General features: G+C 45.6%; 1 protein-coding gene across 1 annotated transcript in view; it reads left to right on the forward strand.

The window, feature by feature from the left end:
* Positions 1-12,214, forward strand: part of LOC122122265 (core histone macro-H2A.2) — a 34,015-nt gene extending 21,801 nt beyond the window's left edge. The window contains exons 3-9 of the mRNA XM_042696354.1: positions 170-276; positions 2,696-2,893; positions 3,718-3,828; positions 5,488-5,587; positions 8,368-8,457; positions 10,376-10,550; positions 11,235-12,214. Of these exons, the coding sequence (XP_042552288.1) occupies positions 170-276; positions 2,696-2,893; positions 3,718-3,828; positions 5,488-5,587; positions 8,368-8,457; positions 10,376-10,550; positions 11,235-11,400 (947 nt within the window). The 3' untranslated portion in view covers positions 11,401-12,214. The remainder of the gene's footprint in view (positions 1-169; positions 277-2,695; positions 2,894-3,717; positions 3,829-5,487; positions 5,588-8,367; positions 8,458-10,375; positions 10,551-11,234) is intronic.
* The last annotated feature ends 122 nt before the right edge of the window (positions 12,215-12,336 follow it).

Here is a 12,336-nt window from a genome sequence, read left to right on the forward strand (position 1 = left end):
ATCTCTCCGGAGTAGCTAGGATTACAGGGGTGAGCCATGGGCATCTGGCTTTACTGGATTTTAGGTCCAGGTGAAAGAAAGTCACAAATGAAACACAATTTCTAACTGTAAAGAAAAGGAACCCTCCGGCTCCCAATCTGTGAATGTTAATGTCCTGTTTTAATTTCAGCGGAGATCCTAGAATTGGCTGGGAATGCTGCAAGGGACAACAAGAAGGCCCGGATAGCCCCTAGACACATCCTGTTGGCTGTTGCCAATGATGAAGAGCTCAACCAGGTATGTCTGAAGCACAGAGCACCTGTTAAAGGCTGGCCAGGTGACTCTGCTGGCCACCCTCACTCCCCTAGCGGTTCTTAGTCCCACCTACATAAAAACTGCAAACCAGGAAGGGAAGAAGAAATCCTGACAGCCCTGTCATACGGAGTCATAATCAGGTCACCTCTTTTGCCTTCTGGATCTTGCCAGACCTTGTTTCCTCATGAAAGACCAGATCTGTGCTGCTGAAAGACATGCACACCCTCATTCTTGCCGTTTCTTCAAACCTCATGGATGGCTTCTTCCTTAGTTATTCATTGGCACTGACCCTTTACATTTTGGAACTCTCTCCAAAATCAACTGAATGCCCCCCTCCACCCAGTCTCCATCCTGGGATACACAGGTAGTGGGAAAATAGTATAAGTATGTTTATATTTCTTTTTTTGGGGGGGGGGTGTTACTGGGGTTTGAACTCAGGATCTTGAATGTGTGTGAGCCTTGCTTCCAATCCTTTTTGCTTTGGCTATTTTTAACAATATAATTTCATTGTCATCATGAAGGTGTTGTACAGAGAGGTTACCATGTCACAATTCCGGTAATGTGAACATTTCTCTTTTGGACAATGTCACCCCTTCCTTCGCTCTCCCCCAGTTTGCTTTGGTTATTTTTTTTTTTTTGGTTGATTGTGGGGCTTGAACTCTGGGCTTGGGCGCTGTCCCTGCGCTCTTCAACTCAAGACAAGCACTTTACCCCTTGAGCCACAGCACCACTTCCGGTTTTCTAGTGGTTTATTGGAGACAAGAGTCTCACAGAGGGGTGCTGTAGCTCAAGTGGTAGAGTGCTCCTCTTGAGCTGAAGAGCTGAAGGACAGCGCCCAGGCTCAGAGTTCAAGCCCCACGACCGACAAAAAAAAAAAAAAAAAGAGTCTCACAGACTTTCCTTGTCCAGGCTGGCTTTGAACCTTGATCCTCAGATCTCAGCCTCCTGAGTAGCTAGGATTACAGGCACCCAGCTGCTTTGGTTATTTTTGAAAGACGTTTTCTCCTTTTCCTCAGGCTGACCTAGACCACAACCGTCATATTTGTGCTTCCTACATATGCCAGGATGACAGGCACGTGCTTCCATGCCCAGCTTTTTATTAGTTGAGATGGAGGTTTTTGCCAGCTTTTTGCCTGAGCTAGCCTAAACCAAAGTCTTCCCAATGTTCATTTCCAGAATAACTAGAATTACAGGAGTAAGCCACTGCACTTGCCTCCTATTTATTTTGAACCACATTCTTCTCAGACTATGGTAAAGAATGTGAATTTATTGCCAATCCATCAAAGACTGATAATTTCAAAAATGTAATAAAAATTGATTCTTAGAAAAATGTAAAAAGCAAAGACATACAGGCTACAAGCCATAATAGATTCAATAGATATTCAGTAGCTGTCTATTTGCTGTGAAGGTTTCTAGATTCTTACTTTTGCATGGTTCTTTTATCATACAAGATATCTGAACTTCTCTGGTCACAGGTAACCTAGCCAACAGTTGACATATGAGTCGGATTCTGAGACCACTCGGCCTGGTGCTGCTTTAGGAGATGTAGAATATATTAGTGTATCAATACAAGTGGATTATTTCCAAATATATATATTAAACATATCAATTTGGAGCTGGCACCAGTGGCTCACTCTATAAGCCTAGCTACGCCAGAGGCTGAGATCTGAGGATTGTAATTCAAAGCCAGCCTGGGTAAGAAAGTCTTTGAGACTCTTATCTCCAATTAACCACTAGAAGACCAGAAGTGGCACTGTGTTTTATATATATATCAATTGGGAGGTGCATAACGAAACATCTTTTCCTGACAGTACACATACTCCACAGTGTGCAGCGCACTGCTGTGTTTTCTGCTCTCATCCCTATGTTGACCTTGGAACTTAGTTTTGTCCAACTGTGTTCCCCATGGGTGAAGTCCTTTATCTCTGTTTTGTCTGGAATTCCAATGTCTGGGCAGCATCCCTGGTTTTAATTCTTTTCATTTTGCTTTGCTTTGTTTTGCTTTTTGGTATGAGATCATAGCATGCTTTGATACCTACAGAGAGATGATGTTCTAACAAATAAAAGACAGGAAAACCAATTAAATTATGTATTATGAGGAAAGTAATGACTAGAGTCGAGCCTTGCTTTGCCAGTAATTAGAACTGAATCAAATCTAGAAGCGAGCTGGGCATGGCTGCATACTTCTATAATCCCAGCACTGGGGAGGGAGAGGCAGGAGGATCATGATTTTGAGGCCAGCCTTGGAAAGGTCCTGTCTCAAAAAGCCAAAACCTTGGCAAGGAAGCTCAGTGTAGAGTGCCTGCTAGCATGCACAAGGTGCTGGATTTGATCCTCGGCACTGAAAAACAAAATCCAGAGCTAACAATTGCTTTGCCAGAACATGTATTTCTCTCCCCAGCTGCTAAAAGGAGTGACCATCGCCAGTGGAGGTGTCCTGCCCAGAATTCACCCTGAACTGCTGGCCAAAAAACGAGGGACCAAAGGCAAGTCAGAAACTATCCTTTCCCCGCCCCCAGAGAAAAGAGGGAGGAAGGCCACATCAGGCAAAAAGGGAGGCAAGAAATCCAAGGCTGCCAAACCACGGACATCCAAGAAGGTAAGCCAAGCACATTTCATGCAGGTATGCACACCTTCCCGGCCTCATTGATTGCATCTCCCCAGAATTCACTTGTTAAAACCCAATAGAAAGCCAGGCACCCGTGGCTCACACCTGTAATCTTAGCTACTCAGGAGCCTGAGATCTGAGAATCACAGTTCAAAGCCAGCCCTGGCAAGAAAGTCTGTACGAATCTTATCTCCAATAAACTACTCCCCAAAAAAACACAGAATTGGAGCTGCGGCTCAAGTGATACTAGCCTTGAGCAAAGGAAGCTCAGAGACAGTGCCCAGGCCTGGAGTTAAAGCCCCAGTACTAGCACCAAAAAAAAAAACCAGACAAAAAATGAGACTAAGTGGTAAAAGGTGATGAGGACTGACTCCAGATCCCTCACCTATGAGACTAGAGCTACAGGAAAGAGACAGAGATAAAGGGACAGAGACAGAGACAGAGAGACTAGAGAGAGAGACAAAACAATGTGTGCTAGAGATTTCCAGACCCAAAGCATGCTGGATTAAAATCACTTTCACTGCCTATATTAGACTACTTTCCATTATTGTGAGAAAATATCCCCCTCCCTCCTCTCTCCTTCCCCCCTCTCCCACTCCCTCACCCTCTACAAAGAGTAGAGGCCTGGGACGTGCCCTGCTTAGCAGGTACAAATGTCCAGGTTTGATCCCTAGCACTGTAAACAAAACAACAAAAACATAGCAGGATATAACACTTTCCTTCTACACGTCCCAGACAGCCAAAAAAGGAGTTTCACAGGCACTCTGGGCTTTCTCTGGGTTGCTTTTCATCTGCCTTTCTGATTTTTACAACAGTCCAAACCAAAGGATAGTGATAAAGAAGGGACTTCAAATGCCACCTCTGAAGATGGGCCAGGGGATGGATTCACCATCCTGTCTTCAAAGAGCCTTGTTCTAGGACAGAAGGTAAGAAGAGTATCAATGTACCTTGGTCAGCCAAAGGTCAACATAGAGGATCTGCCTTATCAGTAGACAGGATAAGCATTAAATGTTTTGCTGGGCTTGGCACTGTGGGCTGGGCGCTGGTGGCCTACACCTGTAATCCTAGCTACTCAAGAAGCTTAGATCTGAGGCTTGAGGTTCAAAGCTAGCCCAAGCAGGAAAGCCCATGCAACTCATCTACAGTTAACTACCAGAAAACGAAGTGGTGGTGTGGCACAAAGTGGTAGAGTGGTAGAGTGCTAGCCTTGAGTAAAAGAGCTCAGGGTCAGCTCCCAGGCTCTGCTTTCAAGCCCCAGGAACAACAACAGCAACAACAAATTTGCTGGGAAATCTCCAAGTCCCAATTACATATACACCCACCCCACCCCTCAAAAAAATTCCATAGTTCACTGCTTCAGACAGCCTGGCTTTCATGATTTGATGCAATTCATCAGAAAAAGAAAACAGAATACATGTTTCCTGTATCTCTTTGGTGTGAGAAATGAATTATTTGCCAATAATTCAGTGTGCATGCCTTTCTGGGCTGCAGGAATTAAAAAAAAAAACACACAAGCAAACATAATTGTATATTTGAATAGTCTCCAGCTACACAATAAGCAGCCTGGCCAGACATGTAAATAATTCATCCTCACAGCATAAAGTTTACTGAGCAGACAATTTATCTGCACATAGAGAAATTCAGAGAGTCAGATCTCTGAATGTTGGCAGGTGCATGCAGTGAACTTCCCATTCTAGCTGCTGTGAAGTGCATGTTCTAAGAAGTCAAGTGTGGCAGGTTCCTAATTCATCTCCTCTGGGATCTAGGGGCAGGGAAGTAGAGAGGAGGGATTTATGTCTGATGATTAGTTTTCTCTCAAACTTGCCGAGGGAATTTTGAAGTTCTCCTCCACGCAGGGGGACTCTAGAAAAATGCTCTTTATTCTGCTCTGCATTGAACAGCCCCAAGATTGTGATCTCCAAATAGCAAGGCAGTCAGAGCTCATCAAGTCAGAGTCAACCCATTTCTTCCCTTAAACAAGATCATTGGCTGCAGCACTCGTTCCCAAAGTTCCCTACTACTCCAGAACACTGGGACAGGGAAAGAGTCCCTGTCCTAAGAACCCCAAGTCCTAGGCTCCCCTCCCTCCCAGATCCACTTGGGTACATCACCCCAAACCATGGCCACCAGCTTGGGAACTAAAGGCATTAGCTGCAAGGGAAAGAAAGAGATAGCAAGCCAGGTACTGGTAGTGCATGCCTGAAATCCTAGCTACTCAGGAGGCAGAGATCTGAAGATCTGAGAAAAATCTGTGAGACTCCTATCTCCAAGTAACTAGCAAAAATCTGGAAGTGTAAGTGTGATCCAAATAGTAGAGCACCAGCCATGAGTGAAAGCGCTAAGAGAGAATGCAAGGCCCTGAGTTCAAGCCCAAGTACTGGCCAAAAAAAAAAAAATGAGGAAATAAATTTGTTGCATGTTCCTAGCCTTGTAGGAACCCACTGGAAACCAAGCACTGGGACACAGGACATTGCTCTACATGCAGCACTTAAGTTGGCAATTGGTCAGAATAACTGAGAGAGGAGATGGGGATTTTCCGTGGGATTTAACGTTTCTCCTATTTTCCTATTTTCTTCCTAATGCAGCTGTCCCTGACCCAGAGTGACATCAGCCACATTGGCTCCATGAGAGTGGAGGGCATTGTCCACCCAACCACAGCCGAAATTGACCTCAAGGAAGACATAGGTAAGGCCCGGAGACTTCCGTAGCAGTGCGTGAATAGCCCAGTGTCCAGGCAAGGTCTTGAGAAGGCTGTAGCTGGGTGCTGGGTGCTGGGTGCCATCTTGCCCCTGAAGGTAATGCAATGATGTTGCCAGAGGTTCACTCACTTGGTGTTAATATTTACTCATGGTTTGTTAAATCCACATAGTCGTGTCATATAGAAACAGATCATTAGTGTGCAGCTTTATGAATTTTTCTCAAAATGAATACCTCCATGCAACCAGCCCCTTGATAGGGAGGTAGATCCTCCCCAGTACCCCCAGAAACTCCTTAGCTCCCCACCACGGCCATTATCTCCTCCAAAAGAAACCAACACCTCGTCTTCTAGCAACACAGAGGGGTTCATCTGCTTTGAACTTCATTTAGATGAAATAATATGCTCTTTTTGCTCAGATTAGTGTTTGTGAAATCTGCCCAGGCAGATGGGTGCACTTGTGTTCATCCATTTTCTTTGGTGTATATTACACCACATGGATAAACCATCATTTTTGAATTCATTCTACGACTGACTGGGCCATCATAAACAGTATTGCTGGGAATATTGTTGAACATGTTTTGCATCAATTTCACATAATATTGTATTTTGCATATTGAGAATGCTATTGGTTAAAAAAAAAAAAAAAAAAAGGAAAGGGACAGAGCCAAGTGTGATGGTGTATCCCTGTAATCACAAAACTGGGAGAAGAAGGGAGGGTAGTCTGGGCTACATAACAGAATCCTGCCTCAGAAAGCAAAACACAACAAAGATGGAGGAGGACACCTAGAAAAAATTAAGCTATCGTTAAGCTGGGTGCCAGTGCCTCACGCCTATAATCCTAGCTACTCAGGAGGCTGAGATCTGAGGATCATGGTTCAAAGCCAACCAGGGCAGGAAAAGTCTGTGAGACTCTTATCTCCAATAAACCACTAGAAAGCCAGAAGTGGCACTGTGACTCAAGTGGTAGAATGCTTGCCTTGAGCTGAAGAGTGCAGGGACAGCTCCCAAGTCCAGAGTTCAAGTCCCATGACCAACAAAAAAGAAAACATTAAGCTATCTTTAAATCTATGTCCTTTGACTTATTTAACCATTGCTCTCCTAGCATGAGTTGGGGAAGAGAGCTGTTGCTGGGAGAGGAGGGGCTTGGGGCTGTGGTTTAAACTGTCCAGGGAGGTCACGGGCACCACACAAGCCAAGTAGCCACCATGGTCACCATGTTGACTGCCCTAAACTCTCCATTGAAAAGTAAAGTGGACAAAGAAAAGCCTCTGTCCTAGGGAGCAGGCTGGCCTGTGGGTTGGATAGTTGAGGCCTTGATAGCAGTACAGCCCTCTCCGCACCCCACCCTCAGCTCATTTTAACTCTCTCCTGGCATCAGAAACTGAAAAAGGAGATGGGAGGACTTTGCTGCCCACTAAGGGGCAAGGATAGTCCATTACCTCACAGGGGACCAGGCCTGTCAGTTCCCACTGTAGAAGGGCACCTCCTATTGGCCCAACCTCAACTCTGTTTTGATTTGTGTCCTAGCTTCTTGCAAACAAAGCAGATTGTTCCTGCCTCATACATTCCCATGTGATATGGGGTGGGGGGAGAGAAAGCAATAATAAATAATAAAAACTTCCTTCTTTTTGGTAGTAAAGGGGTTTGAATTCAGAGTCTTATACTTGTTAGGCAGGTATTTCACCACTGAATCATGCCTCTAAGCATTTGTTCCACTGGTTATTTTTGAGATAAGGTCTGGTCTTCATCTCTGGACACATGCCTGGGCTGCACTGTAACTAGGATAACAAGTATATGCCATCATACCCAGCTCTTAGTTGAGAACTTTTTCCAGTCTGGTTGGCCTGGAGCCATGATTCTCTTAATCCTAGCTTCCTAAGTAGCTAGAATTATAGATGTGAACTATCAACAGTTGGGGGGAAAAATAAAAAGTTCTTTGTTTTAAAAGTAACAGAGTAGAAGTGTAGAAAAAAAAACCCATTGCTGGGAGCTGGTGGCTCACACCTGTAATCCTAGCTACTCGGGAGGCTGAGATCTGAGGATCACGGTTCAAAGCCAGCCCAGGCAGGAGAGACCGTGAGACTCCTATCTCCAATAAACCACCAGAAAACCGGAAGTGGCGCTGAAGCTCAAGTGGTAGAGTGCTCGCCTTGAGCTGAAGAGCTGAGGGACAGCGCTTAGGCCCAGAGTTCAAGCCCCACGACTGACCAAAAAAAAAAGAAAAAAAAACCATTGATATTGGAGCAAACACTCAAACTCAGACCATACCAGTGTAGAGAAAAGAGGGGAGAGGAAAGGAAGGGAGGGGAGGAGAGAAGAGAGATGAGGAAGGGAGGGAAAGAGAAAGAAATATGGCTTTCAAATCTGCATTTTTCCACTTATAATTAAGGCCCAGATAAAGGAAACATGGCAGGCTATTCTGGGCCTGTGTCTGGCCCTTGACCCCAAATCCTTACAATATGTTGGCTATGCCGCTGAGAACACTATAGAAATTCAATATGGGTTCTAAACATATAGAACAGAACACTCTTGTGTTCTGTCCCTTTAAAAAAATCCTCAGGGCTCAAGTTGTAATTACTGCATGGCCCTAAAAAGATCCTTTACTAAAGCTTGCTGCCTAAGTCTGTCACGCACAGATCCAGAGACCCCTGCTACTGGGGAGGATGGGAAGGCCAGGATAACAACTGGAAGCTCTGAGTCCTGGCTGTTTCCTGATCTCCCTGAAGGAAGGACAGGATACCTTCAAACCCTCTACTGTTCTCTGCAGGTAAAGCCTTGGAGAAGGCCGGGGGCAAAGAGTTTTTGGAAACAGTAAAGGAGCTTCGCAAATCTCAAGGCCCTTTGGAAGTTGCTGAAGGTAAGGGTGAGCCTGGGCCTTGTTCCCAGTGGGGCCCCACTCCACACATCACACACATATTCCACATGTGCAGCACAACACACTAGAGCTAATCAGACTCCTCTCTGACCATTTGAGTGGCCCAGGCAGACCTTGTCATATGCTCTGGGGACTAGAAAGTGTCCAATGTCCACATGCAACCTCTTCCCCAAAAGGTACAATGGGTTGATGTGTGTGTATGTGTGTGTGTGTGTGTGTGTGTGTTGTGTGCATGTGCACGTGCATAGAGATTAATGGAGTGTGGGCTTGGTTTGGTAGTGTCCCCAGGAGACATAGAAGAAAATGTAATTTATTTCTAGAAGGACTCAGCTTTAAGCAGGCTGATAACAATTATTTTATTTTTATTAAAGATGTGAAAGCTGGTAGCCAGTGGCTCATGCTTGTAATCCTAGCTACTCAGCAGGCTGAGATCTGAGGATCATGGTTCAAAGCTAGCCTGGGCAAGAAAGACTAAATAACCACCAAAAAGCTGGAAGTGGAGCTGTGGCTCAAGTGTTAGAATGCTAGCCTTGAAAATAAAAAGCTCAGGAACTGCACCCAGGCTATGAGTTCAAGCTCCATGGCCAGCACAAAAGATAGAATGCAGGAAGGCAGAAAGAAAGAAGGAAAGAAGGAAGGAAGGAAAGAAAGAAAGAAAGAAAGAAAGAAAGAAAGAAAGAAAGAAAGAAAGAAAGAAAGAAAGAAAGAAAGAAAGAAAGAAAGAAAGAAAGGAAGAAAGAAAGGAAGGAAGGAAGGGAGAGAGAAAGAAAGAGAGAGAAAGAGAGAAAGAAAAAGGAAGGAAAGAAGGGAGGGAGGGAAGGAGGGAGAGAGGGAGGGAGGGAGGGAAGCAGGGAAAAAGAAAAAGTTAGCTTGGCAAAAGGAGCTAACCACAGCCAAGCAGGCATAGGGTCATCCGCTCCACAGAGGGGCCTCCAGGCCTCCATGTCCCCTCTCCCCCACCCCGTCATCACTATTCATTCTGAACGAGAACATGGTGCTGCTGCTAGGGAACAAATCACCACAGTTACTGAGTCAAGCCTCCCAGGCACGACATGCCAACTGCTTCGTTGGTATTTGGTGGACAGGCTCATCCTGTTTGGTTGCACACAGTACCCACTGGGCACAGGCAAAGCCAGGAGCTATAGACTTACCTGCCTGATTCCAGCCCCCAGACTTGCTCTCCACCCCTGCCAGCAACTATGTGGACATTGTATCTTTCAAATGAATCTTTCTGGTTTTGTTGTTTGGTTTTGTTTTCTTTTGTTTTCTTTTTTTGTTGTTGGTGGTGGTGGTCATGGGGCTTGAACTCTGGGCCTGAATGCTGTCCCTCAGCTCTTCAGCTCAAGGCTAAGGCCCTTCCACTTGAGCCACAGCGCCACTTCCAGTTTTCTGAGTGATTTATTGGCGATAAGAATCTCATGGACTTACCTGTCCAGTCTGGCTTTGAACCCTGATCCTCAGATCTCAGCCTCCTGGGTAGCTAGGATTATGGGTGTGTACCACTGGCGCCCAGCTCATTTTTTGTTTGTTTAATTGGTTGATTGGTGGTGGTAGTTGGCTATACTTAAGACATACCTTCATCCCTGTTTTCTTTCTCTTTTTTTTTTCTTTTCTTTTTTTCTGGTGCCAGTTCTAGGGCTTGAACATGATTGTTTTGGGGAGGTCACTAAACAACCTAATACAACATGACTTCCATGTGTCCCCACAACTAGATGTGGGAATAAGTTGTACCCAGAGCCCATTGGTGGCCACATAAGCGTGAGACACTGTCACAGACTCAGCTCCCTGCACTTTGTCCCCCCATGAATCTATCAGGTGCCCCTGTGAGGCTCTGCTTGACTTCCTGGCTTAAGTACACTTAGGGAATCACCTGCTGGTTATTTTCTTGCCCATGTCCCAGCCGCCATCAGCCAATCCAGTGGACTTGCGGCCAAGTTTGTCATCCACTGCCACATCCCCCAGTGGGGCTCCGACAAATGTGAAGAGCAGCTGGAGGAGACCATCAAAAACTGCCTGTCAGCAGCCGAGGACAAAAAACTAAAGTCCGTTGCCTTCCCGCCCTTCCCCAGCGGCAGGTAGGATATGGTTCCCGAGCTGATGGCTTCAGCATTTTTGTTGGGCACCAACTACTCCTCAATACATTTATCCTTGCTCTGCCCATTCTAGAGCCCACGGCCAAGGCCTAGCAGTACAGCCAAGCACAATAGCCTGGCAACAGGGTGAGAAACCTAGTTTCCACCTTCCACACATCTAGAGGCCTTCTCTCCAGCTGCAGAGAGATACCATGATCAGAGGCGAGGTGGCATGTATGTTGTTTTTCTGTGCCAGTTCTGGGGCTGGAACTCAAGGCCTAGCCACTGTCTTTGAGCTTTTGTGCTTGAGGCTAGAGGGATATCACTTGAGCTACAGCTCCACTTTTGGCTTTTTGGTAGTTAACTACCAAAAGGTCTCACAGATTTTCCTGCCTGAGTTGGCTTCGAATTGTGATCCTCAAGTCTCATCCTCCTGAGTAGCACACAGCTATGAAATGCTGAACTGCTAGAGGTTTTTAGGCCAGCATCTACTTGGGTCAGGAGACCTGCCAGCCTGGTAACCTTGGCTAGTAGTATAGTATCTGTTAATGTGGCACCTCTGAAGAGAGGTTCCAAGTGAGGCCCCTCACACCATTAGGACCTGGTAGCACTGCCCCTGGGCTAAGGACAGTTACAGCAGTGGGACTTGGGACAAAATGACATGGCTCTCCTTTTGCTTTGGCACAGAAACTGCTTTCCCAAACAGACGGCTGCCCAAGTGACCCTCAAGGCCATCTCGGCCCACTTTGACGACTCAAGCGCGTCCTCGCTGAAGAACGTCTACTTCCTGCTCTTTGACAGTGAGAGCATCGGCATCTATGTGCAGGAGATGGCCAAGCTAGATACCAAGTAGGGCCTCCAGCACCAGCAGGGATGGAGAATCGACTCATGAGAGTGGGGTTTTATTTTTTAAAGCAACAGGGAAGGATGTTGGCAGGGGAGCAGAGGGCAGATGAGGGGTCGTGGGTAGCCAGGGAGGAGCAGACCCTGCCCAAGGAAGGAGCCCTTTGCATTATCTTGTCTTTACAAAGGGCCTTGGCTATAATTTTCCAGGTCTCCACCAGGGAGTTTTTCCATGTGTTTTCTTCCTGTTTTAGAACTTTTTTAAAAAAACAGACCTCATTTTAGATTTATAGCATTGACTTTTACACTCTCTCTCTCTCTCTCTCTCTCTCTCTCTCACACACACACACACACACACAAAATCTTTCCAGGATTCTTAAATCTTTTGTTCCTCCTTTTACTGAGGGAAGATGATATGAGAGGGACATGGGTCTGTTGGCTATCTCTTTCCTACAGGGAAGAGAAGAAAGGAAAGAGATTTCATGGGTGCTTTTCTCTTGTTTTAGAGCCCCCTCCCCTGACCTCTGACCCCTATAATATCTGTAACTCTCCTCAAGTTTTTTTGCTCTGGGCTTTCTTGTTTATTTCATTTTGTTTTTTAAAGAAAAAGAAAATGAAAGGGAAAAAAAATAAAAGATTCAGTGTCTTTCTTATTATATATTCTTTTTTTATTGAAAGCTTTCCTTCATTCTTAAAACTGTTCCCTTGGACAGATACTTCTAGACGGGTTTGTATGTAAATAACAAAAGGCAGTGGGGTGTAATCCTAGCTACCCAGGAGAGGCTGAGATCTGAGGATCAAAGTTTGAAGCCAGCCCAGGCAGGAAAGCCCATGAGAGTCTTCTCTCCAATTAACCACAAAAAAGCCAGAAGTGAAGCTGTAGTTCTGATGGTAGGGCACTATCCTTGAGCAAAAAAGCTCAAGGACACTGCTCAGGCTCTGAGTC

Source organism: Dipodomys spectabilis, unplaced genomic scaffold (genome assembly GCF_019054845.1).
Source record: "Dipodomys spectabilis isolate Male_0828 unplaced genomic scaffold, ASM1905484v1 ptg000207l, whole genome shotgun sequence".
Classification (NCBI taxonomy): Eukaryota; Metazoa; Chordata; class Mammalia; order Rodentia; family Heteromyidae; genus Dipodomys; species Dipodomys spectabilis.